This window comes from Anomalospiza imberbis, chromosome 9, assembly GCF_031753505.1.
Source record: "Anomalospiza imberbis isolate Cuckoo-Finch-1a 21T00152 chromosome 9, ASM3175350v1, whole genome shotgun sequence".
Lineage (NCBI taxonomy): Eukaryota > Metazoa > Chordata > Aves > Passeriformes > Viduidae > Anomalospiza > Anomalospiza imberbis.
In genome coordinates, this window is record NC_089689.1 from 9,177,390 (window position 1) to 9,200,424 (window position 23,035).

At 37.7% G+C, this 23,035-nt stretch overlaps 1 protein-coding gene across 7 annotated transcripts in view; it reads right to left on the reverse strand.

Moving 5' to 3' along the window:
• DENND1B (DENN domain containing 1B) overlaps positions 1–23,035 on the reverse strand; it is a 152,893-nt gene that overhangs the window by 60,626 nt on the left and 69,232 nt on the right. For 4 of the 7 annotated variants that reach the window (XM_068199607.1, XM_068199608.1, XM_068199612.1 and 1 more), the window contains 5 exons: positions 18,664–18,733; positions 16,734–16,814; positions 14,065–14,124; positions 12,204–12,257; positions 9,043–9,153 (listed from right to left, as the gene is read on the reverse strand). In XM_068199607.1, the coding sequence (XP_068055708.1) occupies positions 9,043–9,153; positions 12,204–12,257; positions 14,065–14,124; positions 16,734–16,814; positions 18,664–18,733 (376 nt within the window). The remainder of the gene's footprint in view (positions 1–9,042; positions 9,154–12,203; positions 12,258–14,064; positions 14,125–16,733; positions 16,815–18,663; positions 18,734–23,035) is intronic. The other 3 variants (XM_068199610.1, XM_068199609.1, XM_068199611.1) reach the window with 2 other exon arrangements.

The following is a 23,035-nucleotide window of genomic DNA, read 5'->3' on the forward strand; positions in this document are numbered from 1 at the left end:
CTCCAGATAAGATGCTGCAGCCAGAATCAACATGTGAGCTTTCATATACTGCAAGGAAAGTAACTGGTGTTTTCTCCAGAGTACTCCAATGATTCTGGTAAAATAATTTTTATCTTTTTCCCTGCAAAAAAAAAAAGAAAATCTCAAACTAGGAGCTACTGAAAATACAGTCTTTCCAAATAATGGGAGACCACATTACAGAGTTTGTTAGCAAAATTCATTACTGGGCGACAGAAAATTGATTAATACCAAATCTCATTAAGACTGAAACAATGCCCAAATTCTAGAGAATGAGGAGTTACTTTCTACCTTATGGCAATAAGTTGACAGTTGGGAAGGCTGTTGTTCAAAATCTGTGCAGTAATGAACATGAACAGCCGGGAGAAGTTTTAGTTCAAGACCAAAAGCAGGGTTACCTGCTCCTGGAACACAAAGAGTGCAGCTCCTCCCCTCCCTCATGTGGATGCAGTAATTCTGATGTGTGTATCTGCTCACTTCTACCAATGAATATTTCTGCTCTGTATTTCAAAGGGACTTGTCCCTTTTTCTGTTGATTTTTTTTTCCTTTTCCTCATTTCAGATCTTGCTAAAACACTGCTACATGTCTGGAGCCACACTACTTCAGCCAAAACATTTTCTGCAGACTCACAGATAATGCTTATTTGTTACCTATTATTCACATAATTTCAATGAGCAACATAAAAATACCTGTATCCTGCACAAAAGGTACCTGGCAGTTTCCTTCTATCGATACAAATTACTTTCTTCAAAGCTTTTCCGTAATCAAAGGTAAAAAGAGAGTAAGAGCATAGGTTGCAAGATTTGCACACATTGCAATGCACAAACAAGACAGAAACTGATTAGCAGAATCTTGTCAGAAAGCCAAAAACAGCAACAGAAGTTAAACAAATGCTAAAGTAAAATTAACCTGTGATTCTATAGAACCTTTCAAAATCTACTGTAAGCAACTAAAGAACTACTGTGATAAAAGCATTTCCTGAAAAATCGTCAAACACTGTCAATCTCTGTCAACACCATGTCCAGAAATGGGTACTGGTGTGCTCTCTCCCTCCTCCCTCACAGTCCCAATGGGCCAAAGAACTGCTTCCCTCCCACTGCCTTGACCACACATATGTTGAAAGATGCCCAAGATTCTGTTTAGTTTTGTTATCTCATCTACTCATTAATACCTATAGCAACAAACTCTAGGGGATGGGTCACTGTTTTACCACAATTACAGCAGTCACCATCAGCCTGGACCAACCCTTGTGGCTCCTTCCCCAACAGTCCCAGCTCACAAGAATTACTGAGAAACACTGTCTGCTTCCTGAAAGGGGAACAGTTGCACAGGTGAAAGGAAGCCTCTCCCCTACATCATTACAACTCGTAAATTAAACCAACTTTATCTTAGAGGGGCAAACACATCTATATCCTGTTTGAATGAGAATGAGATCAGGCCCCAAACTCGTAACAGATGCTTAACATTTGTGGAGACCTTCCTTTCCATCCACTTCTTGAGTGGGGGGGCAGGGCAGGGGAAGACTGCTGGGGTGTAAAAGTGGGAAGGGAGCTCTTGCTTTTGCCAATTTACAAGAGACCATAAATCTATTCCCAGCTCTAAAGATTAAAGAGTCAGACTAAATTATAAACTTAGCTCATTCTGCCAGCACTGCTGAGAAATCAGCGAGGAAAAAAATATAGCAACAAAAGAAAACAGAATATATTGTCCAAGCCATGATATACAAAGCCACTTCCATGCAATTCTTTAATTTAGCTTCTGGCTAATAATTTTCCATCTGCCATCCCCATAATCTTTAGGAAGAAAAAGAGGGAGGACCTTAAATGAGCCATAATGCATTTTCCTCCTGTTTGTAAGATGAAAACCCATCTCCTCTCTCATAGAAGGGAAAGAGAAAGGGAAATATATTTCCAGTTCAGAGATGAAAATTTCAACTTTTTCTCTTCTAAAAATTAAAGATATAAAAGAAAACACTTATATAAAAAACTTATTTTCTCCAGGAATTGCTGTTGGGTTTTTTTTAGGAATATTCACTTCCTTTTATCATTCTTTCTGGGGGAAGGAAAGGGAAGAAATGAGTGTTACTCATGATTTTGACAGCACTTCATATACAATCAATTTCATTCTTTTCTTGCAGTTCTTGATTCACAAAGCAGCATTATGGCATCATTCTTGTGCATTAGCTTGGAAGAGAAAAGAGAAGTCTGCAGACACGGCTTGTTCCTTGCCCATGGCTCCAGGAGTGACATGCTGCCCAATAACGGAAGCTGAGCATAAAATAGAATTGAAGTGGTAGTAGACAGGTGAGTGCTCAACAAGGAATACCACTGACATACTGTGCCTACATCAGGGACCCACAGGCACTCATATAGATAATCAGGGGTATCTATATAACAAAGTAGGTGTGGGTGCAGAGAAAAAAACATGTAACTTCATTCAGTTGCTCGCTATTTTCATACCACAAAGGTTTTTTGTATTTTTCATAGGTTGAAAATTAAACTCTTGGAAGTTAATCATCAGGTTTTATTCCTAACACGCTAGAGACTGGGTAAATAGCATGTCTCTTATGATACTCATTTATCCTACAATAAACTAACTATGTGCTTGCCACATGCTTCTTTATATCCTCTGCTCAAAAACTGCAGTTTCCTTCCATTTCTTCATTTCATCTCTTACTTTGTACATCTCCTACTTTGTATTTTCTTGATTTGTTTATTCTCATTTTGACATTCATTTATTGCCTAACTTCTTTATCTGCTCCTCACTCACAAAACCACAGAACACCAAAAATATATACATCTTTGAGTCCCTTTTCCTGACCATCTCCTTGATACCTCCTTTCCTTCTTCCTTTATTTTATGACCCATCTCCATGGAGGAAGAGCTACCATCCCATAAAATGAGAGGGTTCTGCAAATGTTTCTCACCTCTGAAAGGAGAGCTTCCAGGAAAATCACTTTTATTAACACTTTCTCCTCTAAAGGAACTCCATGGCATGTTCTTCTGCCATACACTAATTAAGAAGCAGCAGGGACAAACTTCCTTGTGAGAGGCTTACTTAAGAAAACTTCCTGTAGCAAGAGTAGAAGAGAACCACCAATGATGCTATAGCTCATCTTATCATTGGTGAAATGAGGAAAAAAAGAGTGATAAAGCAGTGGCAAGTATGAAAAGGGGAAATCTTGCCATACCAGCACACCAGAACAAGGGCTGGATTACACTTATTCACCCTTCAGCAACTCCTCCTCACTGCTTTTGCTTCACACGACCACCAAATGACTTCAGTGGTACTTTTTGTAGGGGGTGAGACAGTTCTGCTCACCAGAATAAGGACTCTTTCCCTTTCGGTTCCCCTTCAGCCCATCCACAAAGGACTCAGTTCCTAAAGGCTTCTCTCAGCATCCCACAGCAGTGCCCACACTGGCTTAACACAGCATTTAGTTCCCTCAGCTGCTACTGAATTGCCAGAAGTCATACGAAAAAGAAACAACTTTGCCCCGATCAACTCAGTCTTGGAGCTTTCTTTTTCCTGCAAGTGTTAGTAAGGGAAAAATTAAATTCTGGAGCTAATTTGTAGATCTGTCTGCCTACTTGCCTTTTCTTTTTACAGTGTGGATTTTTGAGGTTTGGGATTTTAATTTTTTTTTTATAACACAGTAATGGAGTTCTTCATGTTTTACATAGATGGCAGGTAATAGCAATTTCCAACTATTTCCTAGTTTTTTCCCTCCTGCATTAAAAGATTTTTTTAACCACATATTTCATTTTCTTTTCACAAATTCTTTAAGCAATAATTTCTCCTAATATTATCCTGTGGCATTGAGAAAGCTATTCTAAACTTCAAGACTAAGACAGCTTTCCAGATCGTCTGTGTATTTTAACCCCACTTTATTCCATAAGGACATCCTGTAGCCTCATTGCTGGAAATGTGCTCCTTACAGGTGTCCCAGTGGGAACTTAACTGCACCTACAACAGTTTACCCCCCCGCCCAGTTATCTTAGACTGCCTACACATGAACTATAAAAAAAATATTAAATGCCATTTATCATTTACTTCCAGACCAAATGGCCCATCTGAGGTTATATTCCAGAATTAATTCTAATTATGCTTCTGGGAGCACAGTGAGTATCAGCAGAATATCCATTCTGCCTTGCAAGTTAATGATAAATTCCCAACCATTTCTTGACTTTTAAGAACTAAATTTAGCCCTTGAACACTTCCAGGTCACATGAATTTGAGATATGAATTAAATTTTAAATCTGCAATACTATTTCCTGAGCAACTATGGACAGTGTGACAAGAGCTGAACAAGACTAATGAGAAAAGAGAATAAAACCAACAGTCCAATTCACTGAGGGCATCTGGGGCAACTGTAGAAAGCTCTCTTCCCAGGGAAGCAACAGTAAAAGTGATTCCACAAATTTATGTGTGTAAATTTATATTCAGCGCTCCTTCACCACCAAACAAATAAATCTGTACCTTCTGTTGATATTTATGTCTGTTTTTTTAGGGCTACCAAAGAAACCCAGAGCCAGCGCCAAGCAGAACTTGTAAGCACCGTGCTCCGAGACACGTCAGGCTTGTATTTCCCAAAACAAATACTGGTCAAAGCAGAGATAACATTTAGAGATTTGCTTTAAAGTGTAGCATCCTTCCACCTGCCAGTGCTGGCCGCAGAAGATCCAATCTAGTTAGCATATTCCTGACAGGCTGATGAGAAAGCTCCTGTCAGACACTGGCCAGCCGGGTGCTGGAGACGGAGCGCGCAGCCCCAGCTGACTAGTTAGGGAGAGACTGCAGAGGTACAATTACAGAGGCATATGACAAGCTTTCATGCTTGAGTGACTTGAGAACCGATGACATGGCTTTAAACAGCAATCCTTCCTACCTCTGGTCACAAAACAGCAATAAGTCAACTGATGCACTGTTGTAAAATCATGATTTATTCCTTTGCTTTGAATACATGAGAGTGTGGTATGATGTTCTGGTAGACTACCACAGCAGGTGCACTTGGGGCCAAAACATCTAGGGCCTGCCTCCAGCATGCATAAAATCAATGCTGTAGCTCAGCCTTCCTGGAAAAGCCAATCCCAGCACTTTAATAATTTATAGAAAGACTGAATTAAAAAATTATTTGTACTGAAACTCATACAGCTCCATGTAACTAATAAGAATATATGTAAATGCAGTGACGTGTGAGGACACAGTGCTGTGAAAGAACATACAGCCTGACATTTAGGAAAGGTCTTCCTTTTGCTGCTAAAGTGAAATAACTAACAGCCACCTCTGTGAGTAGATCAATCCCTTTGTTTCATTCATCCTTTTGCTTAATCCAAAGCCACATCATTTGTTACTCTTTCATAGTTTACTCTTCAAAAGCCAGAAATGGTAATTTTTGCTACAAACAGATTTTACAGAGCATAATCCTCAGGCTAGCTGAATCCATCTCGTTCTAACACTAAGCCTGAAGCAAGCTGTGAGGTTGGTGATAATCACATTATTAAAGTGGTTGGAAAGTCTAGCTAATAAAAGAATCAACAGTTAGGGCAAATAATGACCCAGAAGCCACAACAGAATGGAGTGGTGGAAAGTTTCTACTTGTATCTTGGTAGTAATTGGAAAGACTAGCAGACAAATACCTACACCAAAGAAATTTTTAAAGGGGATAAACCCACAGAAAATCAATTTAAAGGGAGATGCAAAGAAAACACAACTGCAATATTCTGAAGATGTACAGAAAACAAAGCCTGCATGGCTGAAAAAAATATAAGCTGAAACACCCTAAAGATAGTCCTTTTTTTCTGCTTTTAGGGTTTCTTTTAATTCAAAAACTCTACTCAGCAATTTAAAATAGGCAACCTTATTTTCTTCTGTTTTTCCCTCTACAGTAAACCCTTTTAAATATAGCATCACGTTTTGTCCCTTTTATTTCCATAGTAGGACTGATCCTTTACTTGAAGATAATGGCAGTATGAAATCAATAGGGCAGAAATGGTGGACAAAGAATTCCTGAACATAAGTAAGTGCAGTTTTCCATTCCTGGCCCCCACAAGAAGGGTGAGGAGAAAGTGAGCAAGGCCTTGAATTATGCCTTTTGTTATCAGTCACTGCCCTGAGATAGTGAACCGAAACAGAGCTGATAACTTGAAGGTGACATCACAACCCAGTCTCCATGAACTGACATAAACACTTGATATTCAGTTAACCCCAAAGATAAGACACAACTCCCTTAACAGAAAGTTGTGTGACTGCACTTTTTTTGAACAAATAATCTTTTCTAGTATCAAGCTGTAATTTAGGAATATCAAAACAGGAACTTTGCAACAGAAAGTACCAGTCTGCTGTGTTTTGTATGCAACAGCAAAAGAGCACAAAGCTTGCAAAGGTTGATGTCCAAATACACTCCATTTGCTGACTGTACTAGATCAAGCAATCCTCATGTTAAAGAAGAAATATCTTTTGCCAAAAACACATTCAATCATTCTTGGCATTTCAATTAAATTCTTACAGGCAATACTGGAAAGTGTTTCATTAACTTTTTAAACTATATTGCTCTGTAAAGAAGCAAGCCATGCATCACCCCTGTTCTGCTTACGAAAGAGATGAGCAGGCAGCACTTCTGTGAACTGAAGCTCTTGAGAAGCCAGGTATACTTTTTTGTTTTATCAGAACTCACTAGTGCAAGTGAAAATTAACCAATCCTGTATCAAAAGCGGATCCAACATGATGTGGCAGTAACTCTGTTCAGCTATGATTTAAATAATGCTAGTAGACTGAAAAAGCAACCAGAAAAAAAGTGAAGCTGATGTGCTCTCTCGTTTTGGATTTGACCTGCAAGCTACTATTTGCATTCAGAGCTTGGGGACACTCTCCAGGACATCCAAACACCACTACAAATGTCTGGAAAGTTACATAAATTATTTTCAAGTGAAGACACTAACAAGACGGCTTTTAATTCATTAAAAGGTTAGGAATCAACAGCCAAAGGTAAATAAGTGGAAGTTTCTCACCACCAGAATAGTCTATCTGCTGTTGTGTAATGACTTCCAAAGAGAAATCTGATCATTTAGCACAGTAACTCTGGTACGTCCTCTTCTCTTGTCACATCACAGCAATAGAGACCAGCTGAGATGTTCAGCCTAACAAAAACAAGTCCTAAGCAGATCCAAATGTAGGCTGAGAGTACAATTCTAAATCGTGTCAAGCAGATGGACATGTGCTCACCTGCAGAATGAATTTTCCACGGGCTCAGAGCTGCTATCAGGATTCCTGTCTCCTCTCTACTGGAGCAGTAAAACAGGGCTGACTGGGGCATCACTGGAGCTGAGGTTTTTTAATGGTGTATTTCTTCTTTCCCCCCCCCCCCTTTTTTTCCCCTTTAAATACAGCAATCTGTGTTTCAGACTAGCAAAGTGAAAAAAAAAATTCGGATTCCACAGTTTTGCTACATCATGTGAGCTTCTGCTAAGACAGGTTCTTTGACAGGGCTTTCCCTTCAAAATCCATATGCCCATTCAGGTCTTATTACTATGTTGTGATGCACAATTCTTTCCCTATCCATTTCAGGAAGGGGAGGGCAGCATGGAGAGAAGGAAAAAAAAAACCCTGTAATAAAATACAGAGATTTCCTAAAAAAAAGTAACATCTTTGGTGTTAAAAAGTCTATCACAGACTAGTAAAGTGGAGATTGTCTAAATTAATTTAGTATTTATTTTGCTGGTTTTTAGTTGTTCACGTGGCCTCTGCTTATACAACCCCATGTTTGCTTCACTCCAGTTCTCAGGACTGACTTAGCTCCACACCCTGCAGAGCACTGGGCAAGTGCTGCCTTTGTGCACTGCCCTAACTGCAGTGCTGGTCACAGATCCAGGGACCCAACACCATGCTGTTTAAAATAATAATAAGGCAATTAAATAATTGCTACTGCACCGAGAACTGTAAAACCTGTCAGCCTTTCACAGCAATTCTGAACCTTCTCTATCTTCAATTTACTTTTGACTCAAAATAACGGAAAGGATTTTTATCCATTATTTATAATCAAAGAATTCTCACTCCTGCAAGTCTTTGAAAACAGTATTTTTTTAGTATTATATCCAACCTTGTACCCATGTGTTCATTTATTTGGTAGTGCAATTAGCAGTGCTCAGAAATACAGAATTGATTTTCAACCACAGAGAGCATATTAAACAATATTTTCTATGCAGCATTCTTCAAAAAAATTAGGTAACTGTGCTTAATAGGCTAAAGATTCTGCCTAAAGTGTAAGAATTATACTCTGTGATTAAAATTTGGTTATAAAGTGAGTGCTGTGTATTGATGAAAAACTGACTTGGGAATATTTTCAAAATACAGGGGATTTTAAAAATCTGTAAGATTCTGTGAAGAGTAAAATAAAATGGCATCTGAGTATTTAGGTATACTTTCCAAACAAAATGCAACATTCTTTTATTAAGCAGCCTAAGCAGGCATAAGGAGGGAAAAGAAACATTTCAATGTGGGCAGTAGCTCAAAACCTTTAATTAAAGAACTGCTATTTTGAGCTGTACATTATTGACAGTCTGAAGAGCTGCTCCAAATCAGAGATATTACAGTGTGCACTCCCAAACCACTCTAACAAAGATGAATCTACCTATTACCAGGTTAGGATAGCAGCTATTATTAGGGACCCTTGATTTCTTTCAAGTAGCTCCAATGGAGTAAGCCACAAGTGAATAATAAAGATTTTATAATAGCTCTTAAGAATTCTTTTTAGGTTAGAAGGCACAGAAACGAACTCAGGAGAGTTAAAGAACTCTCATCTCCTGATAAGAAAAATAATTAACCTGACTTAATGTATCTGAGTAGGTCTTACATAAATCAGACTTTTGTACTTCAAGAGCCAGACTAAAACCATATATTAGAAGAGTATGTAGATATTGTCTTATAAGTACACATGGAACATATCTAAAACCACAGAGGTCTGCAGGTCATTTTGTGAAACGTTCAATATATCCTACTTAAAAGGAGATGTGTGAAGTACTTACAGTGCTTAGTTTGCTGGAGGTAATAATGATTCGTCTCTCATGCAACATACTGGCATAAAGTTGCAGCATGTTGTTCACATCCACAGCAACAAAATATTCAGTGAGGTTTCTCTGTTTGAATGAAAAAAAAGTGAACAATATAGCAACAGTAGTAGCTAAGTGGAATATTTGATACATATTACTTGTTAACATTTTTGTCTAATTACTAGGTGGGGGGAAAAAACAAACCCCAACTATTAAAGAAATCCCTTTGCACCAAAATTTGTGCACTTTAAAAATAATTAATTGGGTTTTAAAGCAAATGAAAAGTTAACTGTGGCGTAAGTTATTAATATTTTGCTCATTTCATTTTCATTATGCTTGTGACTTAGATTTACCCTTTCAAATTTTCAAATTCAAAAAAAAATGAGATTGGGTATTATATCAATATGCTTTTAAGGTGACCATTACTTCAAACCCAGGAAGAGATCTTCCACCACGGTGATAACTGCTCTGTCACAGCTACAGTAATAAAAGTGCTCCTTTACCAGGGTCTCCCAAAGTCAACACATTTTATTCCATTTCAAGTACAGCAAAACAGCTTGTTGAACAATACCAAGCTTTTGCTTGAGCTGTGTGTGTCAGGACATCAAACATCCTGCAGAACTGGTGGAAGGTACTGGGATCTTCCTGCAGCACCCTTTTCACCCCTGGTAAGAATCCCACTGTGGGGTTTAATTCGAAGCAAAGTCACCAACACTTTCCATTAATAGTTCAGACATCAGAATAGTGGGGGAAAAAGTGAAAAAGTGTGGGGGGATCTCTGAGTTCCAGCTGAATGTAACAATTATTTCTGCAGGGCACAGCACCAGAGACACACAAGTTCTGAATAAGCTAAAATAGCTACCAGCAAAATTGCCTGGGAAACAGCAAATTTCTGTAAACATGGGAGAACATGTATGAAAATATACTAATACAGCCCTCAATATGCAAAATATTGAATTTCACACATTGATTATCATATCTGCAACCAGAACTGCTATTCATCTCTTCTCAGGTCAACACTGTTACTGAATGCTCATGTAGGAAGTCTATCAAGGATAGGCCCCAGCAGAAGGACAGACATCAGTGGAATTGTACACTAACATTCTATTCTGGATGTGGCCAACACACAGCAGGAAGGTCACCCAGCCCTGTAAAAACAGCCAGGGCAAGTGGGAAGAGCTTCAGAGTGGGGTGACTCCCTTTTTGGATATATTGCAACATTAAAGAAAAAATAAAATTGAAAAGACAAGGAAAGATCCAGTGGTCAATCCAGTTTCATTCCAATTCATAAACCCATTATTAATTTCAAGACATGGAGTATTAGAGTTTTTCTTGGTCCACACTGCATAGAATTTTGGAATAGATAAAACCCAGAGATTTAGGGCTACAAACACTCAGTTTTAGGAAAAAACATCTGGTCTTTCAAGTGTTACTTTTAAGGGGTTGTCAGAGGCTGGTGCACGATGAGAACCTCAGTCCAATTTACCATGGACACCCTCTAACACTGCAGTTGATAATGGTGTGCTGATTCTGTGTTGAAAAAGCTGTGTTAAAAACAGTTCACAATCTTTTATAGACCAATTTATCTTTGGGAGATAGTCACAGTTATTTCTTTGTTATAGTTGAAAAGTTACTGCCCCTGAAATATGTGAACCTTACAACAAAAGGAAAAAAATTCATTTTATTGCTCATTTACTGTAATTACCTCATCTCTTCACTCCTTGCATTTTCTAACTCTCCATTAGTACCTTACTATTGTGATTCATACTGAAGGATGAGACTTTTATTAGTGGAGCAAAAAATAATTATAGAAAGGCACCTTAAAATTATTTTACCTTTCTCAAACCAGAAAAATAAATCTACATTGGTATCATTGCAAGATCCCTCATCAGCCACATGCCCAGCCAGATGCTTTCCTGTATTTTCTTCAATTTAAGCCCATAACACAACTTCTAGCCTCCAAAGCTCTATGATATTAGAACACCAAGTCATAAGTTAAGGGATTCCTTAAAAATATAGGCATTCAAAACATAAGGTAAAACAAATGAAAATACACATTTAAAAACTAAGCCCTGTCCTGCCCAGTGAGCCCTAGCAACAGGTGTCCTCTCTTTTATCCCTCCATCCAGCAACTTCCCCTGGTTTCTTGAGCTGCAACATGGACCATGTCACCTCCTCAGAGTCCTTCCCACCATCACAGATGTACCCTCAGGCCTCCTCTCTGCTACCAACACCCTCCCGCTCCTCTCCTCTGGCGTTTCCCAGCTCTGGGTCCTTCCCTGGCACATCCCATCCTGCATCCCACCATGCTGAGAGGGGCCAGGAGCAGCTCCCTGCTGCCCCAACACCATCATCCACCAGAAACCAGCTCCGGGGCACGGCATGATTTTGGGAACCCCCACAGCTTAACTTCCAGAAGGAAGTCACTGGCTGAAACTGTAAAAACACACCTATACAGCCATGCACAACTCCAGATGTAGAGGCTGGAGAAGGAAAAAAGGACACTTCAAAGCTCTTTTATGAGATGCTATCTAGCCAAACACATCATGGAGAACGTGAGCTGAGATTTCCCATTTGCAATTTACCCACAGCACCAGCCAGGATTTAGCATCTACAGAATGCAAGTCTTCATAAAGTAAATAAAAATAACTACAACCAAAAAAAAAAAAAAAAAAAAAAAAAAAGGCCCAAACCCTCTGTTCTTGGTGTTTGGTGAGCATTCAAGTGTAGGCAGGTACTGCATGTTTTCAAAAAGCCTGAAACAATGCCTTCTTGCACAAAAAAATGACTGCATATCTTGATGGGTGAATTAGCAGCTGAGCAATGCAGTGTTTAAAGGGCAAGTATTCAAATAAAACACAAGGTGCTGAAGTAAAATATATTTTATTTATGTAATCCTAGTAAATGCAAAGAAGCCAAGTAACTACAAGCAAAGGGTGGATACAGCAGTGGTCAGAAATGCCCTGTTAATGCTTTAAAATGGGTTAATGAATGCAACAGTAATTACCAACTAAAGGTTGCAATAGCAGACATCAATCATTTCTAAAAACAGTCTTAGAAAAAAAAAATCTCCTCTTGATAAAAGCAAAAGTTCAGCCTAGCCCAAAATGAGGTTAAATAAGAAATGGAATACTTACACTTTCAGGGATAGTTGGCAATCCAGTTATATCAGGAGTAATGAAATACGAGTGCTAATGAATGGGAAAAAATAATTGATAATTTATGCACACAAGAAAAAAAATCTTTTCATAAGAACCCAGCTTTTAGGATTTCCAACCCCATCTGTGTTTAAGCAAATAGCCATTTTTCTAATAACATTCTTACTGCTGCTAGACAAAGAATTAAGCAGATCACGACATGAAATGACAAGCTCTGGTTCTGCACAGCACAAAACCAAGGGAACAAAATGCTGGGCTGTAGTTTTGAAATAACACTGAATTTAAGCCAGCTTTAAATGTTGTCATGAGCCTGAGAGAAGCATTGATTAAATTAAGCAGTGAATTAAAAACTGCAACAATAAAATGCTAAAGGATAAAATGTAAATTTAGAATGGAAAAGAAAAACCATTCACATGAGAAAAATATTTAGAATAGAAATATTATTACTTGATATAAATTCTCTTTCCAAACATCTTTGAACCAAAAAATGTGGTAACAGAAATGCAAGATCCGAAGCCTGAGATCTTGCAATCATTTATGAAATACATTAACAATTTTATGCATCTTAGTTTGAGGCCATCTAGGATGTAAATATAAAATGGGCTAAACTAAAACCAGATGTAATGTAAATTAACTCTCATTAATCCAATGCTCCTATTAGTTATCAGACATGGATTTAGCTCAGTAATTTTAAGGCATTTTTGCATGTTTGTCTAAATTTTGAAGGAGAAAAAAAATGACCGCATGTTATGTAAATAAGACAATTACTGATTTTTAGCTTTTGGTTTTTTACAGAATTTTGTTGGTTTTTCAGACTTTTTGTTTTTACTGTATATTTTTACAATTGTAATTAGCAACACAAAGACAGAGCTTTCATAATTCTCAAGTCAAACCTGAAAAAGATATACCAAAACTAAGACTATAAGACTTAAATGTGTCTTGCATTCAAGAAAAAAAAAATTAATACTATTAAGGCTGTGTAGGAGACTTATTAAACCAGCTTGATGCATTTAATAGAAAATTTTCCCCACAAATTAGGTCATTTGGCAATAGTTAAAATTTAAGGAAAATATTGGCTTAAAAAAGGCATCCCATAAACATCATACCACTTGCACAATAAATATCACAGGTATTGTTTCCCATCAACACAGGAAAAAAAAAATCTTTTTTTTTCTCTGCTCAAGAAGAGGAAAATATTCAGATTAAATTCAGATAGAATGCCTGCATTCTTCAGAAGTATATTGAGAACAGAAAATTATTCCCTATATGTAATAAGGTCACAGAATATTTATCAAAAGATTTCTCAGTAATGAAGTTATTAACTTAGAGAAGTAATTATTTCTAATTAACAAAGTAATAATATTTCACTCATTAAACAGAAAAGGAAGCCAGATCTATGAGAAGCAAAAGCTATTACTGCAGTCATTAAGAGTCATTAAGCAGCAAAAATACTTTGGTATGGAGTCCTTGCACATCTTTGTGAACTCCCTTGGAAGATAAATGACCTTGGAAGAGATACTAAATTAATAGTAGTTGTCCTGTATAAAGTTTTCATTTAAAAGGGCACTGGAAAATGCAAGTTTTTCTCATCAGATCAAGGGTTTGATTTTTGTAGCAGTTTTTACCAAAGGATTATGATGCACACAACACATAGCTCTGAAGCTGGATTTAAACAGAAAAGGTATGTTAATATTAGATGGGTCATTTAGGCCAAAGACAGCAGCAGAATTCCCCAAAGGACAGGTATAAATAAGCCTTAAATCAACAGAGATGTCCTAGAGCAAGTGATTATTTCTTTAATTATTATAGGTTTTAGATAGTCAGTGCCTTTTAAACTCACCGATATAAGACAAGGCTGTTTTTTCAAAACTTGCTCACTTGCAAAAATCATCTCTTGGTTCTTATGCAAGATGAGAAAAAGATTGAATAGTTGACTTTTGAGTTTTCCAACAAGAAAGGCCAAAGCTGCCTCTACTGCTTGTAATAATTCATGTTTAAAATATTGGCTGAAAGTAAGTTTTATCCCTTTTATTCCTCCCCCGTTTGAATTCAGACTTAGCTAGCCTTCCCAATAATGACAGCATTTTTTAAAAAACTAAAACAAACAAAAAAAAGTGATCTAAATTATTTTTAAGCTTCATAGAAGAAATGACCACATCATAAATTTCAGCTGCAGAGTATTTGTTACTGGGACCAACAGAGAGTACAACTTGGTCCCTAACTGGACAAGGGCATTTTGACCAAAGATTGCTGGGAAACACCACATATCCAGATATTGGATGTAATTTATGCACGGTTATGCACACACAATCCTAAGGACCACTGTGGTCTGCCAGCCAAACCCTGCTGCAGTATCCATGAGCTTTTACCCTGCAGCACAACTGAGTGAATAAAATCTGAACCAGACTGATCCTGGCACAAGGAAAAGCCACCTCAAGATGTCATTTCTACTATTATTTTTTAGACTCTAATTTCTTTTTAAATCTATGACTACTGATGGCTCCAGTCTAGCTTTTTTTACCATATCTGAGGACCAAGAAAGAAACATCAATACAAAAGACTAGAACTGCAAGTGGCAATAAATATTTCCCTGCTCCCTGCAGCATTACAAAAACAGAGGTGCCTTTAGATCCAACAAGCACTGGGATTCCAACTGAGCCATTCCTCCCTGCTTTGCCCTATCTGAGCCCACAATATTTGCTCCACTGTCCCAGCAGCCAAGCATTTGGCAAGAGGTTTGCATTTCAATAGCCATTGTTCAGCAAGAAAGATTACAAAACTCTTTGATATAACTGGGAACAAGGCATAATTGAGAAAAAACAATTCCAAAGTCAGACAACATTGAAAGAAAACCAACAAGTATCGACTTTATAGCAAGCAATCTGTCGTTTCAGTGTAGCCAGCTGTATTCACCAAGACAGCCATGTCCACATTCCTCACAACATTTATTCTGAGGTGAGCAAGTTATGGACAAGATGAACTTTGTGAGAAATACAAAGGAAAATCTATTTAAAACTTTTTATGTCCCTCTGAAAGGGTCACAAGGAGTTTTGAAGGACATTTTATAAAGCATTTTAGAGTTGCCAAATTTTAACTGGTTCTAATACTACAATTAACAATAGCAAAATATTATTTGAGATACAGAAGTATTTTTGGTAAAGGTGCTAGGAACTGAAACATTACACTGTCAACAGAAAAAAAAAAAAAACAACTTATCAACAGAAACAATTCCAACTGCAGCCTCAAATCCAGTTCATTGTTTTGGTGAAAAACAACACACAAGACTGGAAGGACTTTCAAATACAGACAGCTAGCACTGTACAAGGTGGGAAAATATTAGGTCTCTATAGCCCAAAGAAAAAACAAGGAATCCAAAATATGAAAAATTAAAATAAAATAAAAGCAGCATTATGTTAAGCAGCAGGGATCAGTAACTGCTGGAACAGAAGTGGTAGACTCCATTTTTCCTGCCCTCATAATAGGGCCAGATGCTCTTCTAGAATCTGTGCTTACTTCAACTGAAGTACAGGGCTTATTTCTAAGATACATGAGCTAAAAGTCACAAAAAATCACACAAATCTGGTCAAGATAAATAATCTAACAATATTTCAGTATGTGTGGAAGCGAAACCTTTATAAAATCACTACCTCCTGTGTCCTGCAACGTGTGATGTCTCAACCAAGACCCAGCTACTTGCACACTGTGGCAAGTGCAGTAACTGCACAGATGCTCTGATCATGCAAATGGCTCGGAGACAGCAGAGGTTCTGTGCTGGCTTTATATTTCACACAAGCTCTACAAATGTGTTTAAACATGTACTCACAAGCTAATTCTGGCTAAAACTTCAGGAACCCTACCAAGGACATATCCACTTTTGATGTTTCTTGCAGCAACACCATCCTGCCCCACTACCACCATCCCATCCCACAGCACAGAAAATTGGAGTACAAAAGCAAAGGAGGCCTGGACATGTTATTTCACCGAGATGTGCTTCAAGTTCCACATAACAGAGTGTACTTCTACTGCTCTTCCTACAGCATTTTTGTATGATTAAGCAAAACTAGGAAAAAGAGGAAGAAAGATGGGAAAGCAGCCAGCTTTCACAAACTTTTGACCAATCCTGAAACTGTACCTACTCAGACATAAGAGGCAATAAAACTGAGTTAGTGTCTCCTGATGCACAGCAGGAGAAACCAAAATTGTCTACATGAAACAGCTGGAAACACAAAAAAGTAGTTCTAGCACTGTCAGATCCCACTGCAGTTTACTTTCTCATCCACAGAGCAAAATTCAAATTTCTTCCTCTCTATGACTACGACTTTTAGAAAACAACATGAGACAGAGACAGACTCTACCCTTCCCTACAGAGGGGAAAAAAAGAGGTTGTCCAGGCCAATTAATGATGGGAAGCAACACAAATTTACTCTTTCAAAGGGCTGAGGTTTCTTTTTCTTTCAACTTTACCTACTATTTCATAGTCAGTAGGAATAAAACAGAAAAAATACTTACCACACTTAAACTGACTAAAGCATTCGCCTTTGGCACAGGATGGCTATACAATGATTTCAACAAATCATTTGAGTCATTTTCCTATAGGGCATACATTTTAAAGTTAATTAATTATCATATAAAAACTAAATACTATTTGCTACACATCAAACTACATATTGACAAAGAGACAAAAATATTTAATAACCAAAAGAATTGTAATACATAGTGAAGTGTTTAAATATTATGTATAAAATTCAGGGCAGGTTTGGATCTCATCAAATGATTGTATCTGCAAGTTAAAGCCAATCTTTTACATGTTTCCCCACTCAACTCCTTGAAGGACTTACATCATTTTCAACTGAAAACTGGGATACCATGTCAAGCTGGTCTGTATATCCTGGACATCATCTTCCTAAAACTTTTAGCCATGATAAAAGTTTCTTTAAAATTTTACTAAATATGCCTCATCAAAACACATAAAACAGTTAATAAGGTTTACTAAAATGTACTTGCAGCTACCTGGTTTAACTGGTATCTGTCACTTTGGTCTCTAGAAGGGACATTTACTTGGGAAAGAAAAGTGATTGGAGCTTTTCTTGGTTTGAGGTTTTCATTCAGTTTAGGGGTTTTGCTCATTGAAATTAAGTTCTTAATGTAAAAGAATTTACTTTTTCAAAGTAAAAACAAAAGTATCAGAGACAAGCCAGGGCCAGCTTTTAAACATATTATTTTGAGTTTACAGGAAGATTCTGCCTCTCCCTGTTAGAAGAGGCTGCTACTGGACCTCATACCAGTGAGCAAGGCCCTGGGTCTAGCTCTTGATGAACAGTGCCTGGGCCAGGAGGGAGCAGCATCCTCGCACAGCCTCCTCAGCAACAGGTACAGCTCCAGGCAGTGGAACAAACTGCTTCCATGCACTGCTACAACTCTCTGACCCACCAAAGCAGTTGCCTCAGCACACAAAACAACAAACCCTGCTACCTCAACTGCCTGAAGTAATAACTGCAGTGCCAGCACTGGTGATCAAGACCCCTATCCCCCTTCTCTCAAACACAACCGTAATAACAGTTTTTTCTACTATAGTGAAATAGGGACCAAAACCAAGGTCTAATTAGAGCATTTGTAAGACTTACATATATTCCACTTCATTGAATCACACAGCTAATACCAAACTTTCCTATTTATCTTTTTACATACAATATCAGCATTCTTTATAGTCCATTTACTATAATGCATAATTATTGCTTATTCTGTACTTCATATCTTTTTGAAATGTCAGCTTTTCCAGTCTACAGCATATGGCTAAATATTGATGCTTTTTTTAAAATTGAAATCTAATACACTAATATAAAGCAGAAAGGTATAGCTTAAATGCTGTCAGTAAAGACAGATGCCAGTAGGTCCTTTGCTGTGTAGCATTGGAATACACCTAATTGCTTATGAATATGCAAACTAAACTATCATGATTCTTCACCAAATGCTGCAAGTAATTTTGTCTTGCTACTTGAGATGTCAGAATTACGAGAGGTAGTTTTTAGTTTATCTGAAGGGTGAAACAGTATATCATATTTTATACAGTTCTGAACAAAAGTGTTTGCAGCTGATAATCAGATAGTTCCAGAGAGCTACAGTTTACAATCAGTACGTCATGCAGCTCTCCAGTGATGTGACACTGCTCACACTTCACACAGGACCTGTTTATGCTGAGACTGACACATTATAAAGGTATATTTTCAGCAGCTTTTTTAGAATAATGTGGGATTCAAGTGACTGTGGAAGTTTTATGTTCAAATTAATTGAATTTTAGTAAGAGGACTAAAACTTGCTTCTAAATCCTACTAAAACCTTTAACTTTTACATTGTATAGAAACCCTTTACAGTATTTGAAATGGTGACTAATATTTCAAGGAAAATATTTTACACAAAGAACTAGAATATGTAAAATTACCTGTTCTTTAGCCAAATAATCTGCCAGGGTATTTAGGAGCTTGTAGTATACCTCAAACCATGGTAGGTAACTAAAACAGGAAGAAAAAAGTGTTTTAATAAAATATCAATGTATTTTTCTAGTGCTTATAAAATACTACGATCATTGTTCTGACTTGCATATTTTTATAACATCTCTACATACAAATAAAAAGCATATCAAACTTTTCCCCAGAAATTTAATGGCACATCACTGATAGACAGTATAGATAGATAGTTTTTTTTTATGCTGGAGACTTGCATGAAGTTCCATCAAGCACAGAATAACTCATAATACTTAGATTTTTTAGTATTTTCAAGGCACCAAAAAAACATTTGAAGCATTTTCTAATCTCATTCCCACTATCATTAATTTTTTACAGATTTCAGTAGTTATTTGCAATTTTGAAATTCCATATCTTCCTATACCAGTGGGCTGACAGGCCTGCTGCTTCCCTGCAGAATGAAAACAACTTTGTTTGGGCAGAGCAGGTACCCCCTATTTGACAAGCAGTGCAATGCTGTGCAATAGCAGAGATGTCACATTATATGTAAGGATACAGGTCTCCCTATAAAGTCATTTCTGTAGATAAAATTAACTTCCAAAAATAAAACTATTCTCCAATATTGCAAACACAAACACATTAACACATCTATACTTAAGAGGCTTTTAACACAAATCTGCAGCCAGTGGGCACAATACTGTCACTGAGTTAAAGAAAATCCAAGACAAATAAGACATAACTGAAGAGCACAAGAAAAGAAACTCCAACACAGTGGTTATTAGTTCCAAATTGCCTTCTGTTTACAGAGGTTCTCTTTAACAGTGATATCATCAGTGACCACACACTACAGAACTTTCCACCATCACTATTTAAGCTATTAAGTCTGATAAACTAAATAATAACAATATAATTTATGCCTTATTTACAAGTTACACATCTTCTCATGTCTGTTAGAATTTTATCACAAATATTACTGAATAGGTAATATTTATAGTTAATATTAGTTGTGAGAGATTAGAAGGGGGAGATGGAAAGGAAATAGTGCCTGAAAGGTTTCCAGAACATTTCATACCCATATATAACACTCCTACAGACTTCATTCTTCAATGCAGTGTAAATCCACAGACATGCATTTCTTAAAGGCTTTAGTGCACACTGAGGACAGACCTTACATTTCAAATGTATATATTCCAGGAAATATGCTAACTGCAACTGCAAAAACCCGGTATGCAGAACCAAAATGTTTTCCCTGATAGGAAAAGAAAAGCTGTCAGGGGAAACCCTGGCTGGTAGAGAAGCCAAGTACTGCTTTGTGCAGTGAGTCCAGTGAAGGGTTATGTTTTCTTTGTAACACCTCTGTTCTCAGTATGCAGCTGGCAAGGCTTTAGAAACAGATCCTGATTCTTAGGAAAAAGCACAGCAGAAATCTGAGCACAGTTATAGTTAATGCATTTTCTAGCAATCTTTGCTGTCTTTAGAAATACTTAACTACTGGCTCCTAAAAAAACCAAAACCAACTCCCCCCTCCAAAAAAACACCTCCAAAAAAATCCACAAAAAAAAAAAACCACAAAAATCCATCATGAATTTGCTCTTGCCAAGCCAAAGAGACAGAGGCAATGATTTAATGATTTCCTTTAAATCCACCATATTAATGTCTTTATCACACTTTACCATACATTGTGCTGACTATTAATCAAAACAACATCAACCTCTTAATGCTCACAGACGTTTTTAATGCTTGGTATTGCTGACAGTGGTTAAGGTGTGACACTATTACATTTATTTTTCAATATTTTCTTAATACAATCATAAAATTTGCTTTAGTGCACCTCTCTAAGGCCACTCACTGCTTACAGGTGTGAACATTCCATGCCTTTGTAAAATACCCACCACATCAGCGCCTAAAACATCTGATCTTTGAGCATTCTTTCACCTAGGACTCCTGTTCTATTATCTTCTCAAATCATGCTAACCTGATTTTACACATCGCTGAAACACAGCACAGAGAAGCAAACAGAATTCATTGTTCGCTGCAGTGTTCAGAGCTCTGCAAATGTCAGAGCTGTGGAACAGCTTCACAACCCAGAATTACAGCAGAGACTGCAACACTGTCCTAGCATTTTGTCAAAGTCAAGGTACAAGGTGGGTATAAATCACAAAGTATTTTTATAACACTGCACATACAAATGGGTAAGAATACCTAAAGGCTTTCCATTTTCTTGCTAACCCCTCTGTGTTAACAGTATACATGACCCCAGCACATTTTGCAGTAGAATACTCTGAAATCTCATCTGATAATCTATTTTTGATAGTGAACATTTATGAACAGCATTCTATTAAAATAAATTCTACTTCAATAAAATATTAATCATACTTCTTTTCTACATGCATGATCTCAGCTCCCCTATTACTGAGAAAAGAAAAACTAAACGCAATTTTTAAGCATTTAAAAAGGTCAAATTAATTATTTGAAATTAATGAACCCTAACAGAAAGCCAAGGGAGATTTTTACTTCATACAGCAAGGCATGCTGACCAGAGTACTTGCTTAAAATGTCTTCCCTTAGCAACATCAGGTTGATGATACACTTCCATGTCTTTGTGCAACAAAACCACTAAAGAAAACATCCTACTTGACCATAGTTTATGAAAGTCAGTTTTCTTTATGAGCTGAAGGAATAGTAAAAGAATCGCTTTAAGCCTTATAACCACAGACACAAGGTTAATATCATTTCAATGTGCCTCTTAAACCTGACAAATTAAGGAAATCAAAACAACTACTCCATGACATTATATGGCATGAAACCAAAGAACCTGCCAGAACCTGTCCTCTGCTTCTCTTCTACATAATCTTCAGTACTTCAATAGCACAGCCTGATTGCAAAGGCTTCTGTCAATATTTCTAATTATAATGTACTTCAACAAAATATTACAAAGATCTACTGGAAAGCAACAAAGTTCCCTTTCTATTTTTCTTTTCTGTATTAGCTAACTGTAATTCATTTAGCATAATCAAGAATCATTATACCTGTTTTCTCATAAACACTAAAGAGTGCATTTACATGTGTGCATATACAATGCATCTCTGCATTCAGAGTAAACACAGGTGTGTTTGTTCATGATAAAGACACCATCAGGTGGTGTTATGGATTCTCAACTCAAAGACCAAGTACAAGCTCTTGGCAATTTGTTAATCCTCAAGGCTGTCCAGCAACACACTTGTCCTCTTCCATCATAGGCTAATTTTGGAAGCACGTTTATTAATAATCCTATTAATTGATTCGGACCACTCTAGTAAACAAATTTACTTGTAGATAAACACTGGATGCTGTAGGCTTTACATCTTTATCCAGTATATCATACTGGACAAAGAATTGTAGATGGAATCACAGAATCCTGTTGGTTGGAAAAGACCTGCAAGACCATTGAATCCAACCATCAACTCAGCACTGCCAAATCTAACACCAAAGCACGTCCCAGCCACCACATCTACCTGTCTTCTAAATCCCTCCAGGGATGGTGAATCCACCACCACCCTGGGAAGCCTGTTCCAGTGCTCAATAAGCCTTTCTGTGAAGAAACTCTTCCTAATATCCAATCTAAACCTCCAGTGGTGCAACTTGAGGCCATTTCCTCTTGTCCCATGACTTATTGCCCAGGGGAGAGCCCAGCACCCACCTGCTACCTCCCCTTTTCAGGTGGTTGTAAAGAGCAGTAAGGTCAGCCCTGAGCCTCTTTCCTCCAGGATAAACACCCCCAGCTCTCCCAGCTGCTCCTGATCAGGCCTGTGCCCCAGACCCTTCACCAGCTCTGTTACCCTTCTCTGCACCTTTTCCAGCATCTCAATGCCCTTCCTGGAGTGAGTGGCCCAAACCAGAGAGAGGGTTCAAGGTGCTGCCTCACCAGTGCCGAGTACAGGGGGACGATCCCTTCCCTGGTCCTGCTGGCCATGCTATTCCTGATCCAGGCCAGGATGCCCTTAGCCTCCTTGGCCACCTGTGCCCAGCTGGCTCTTGTTCAGCTGCTCCCAAGCCCTTTTCCATCATACAGCTTTCCAGCCACTCTGCTCCAGCCTGGAATGCTGCATGGGGCTGTTGTGATGCATGGACAGTACCTGGCACTTGGCTTTGTTGGTTTGCTTGCATTTGTTTGTATAACAGCTAAAGTCCAGCGGCATTTTGGGTCAAAGGATCTTCTTACCTTGTCCTGTTAACAAATCCTGCAAAATTATTTAATCTTTGCTAGCACAGTAGAACTAGTCTATGCACAGAAAATTCACCCAGCACACAAATGTCCATCAACATCTACTAGTTGGGTAGCTATTTTTTTTCAATACAGTACAGAAATGC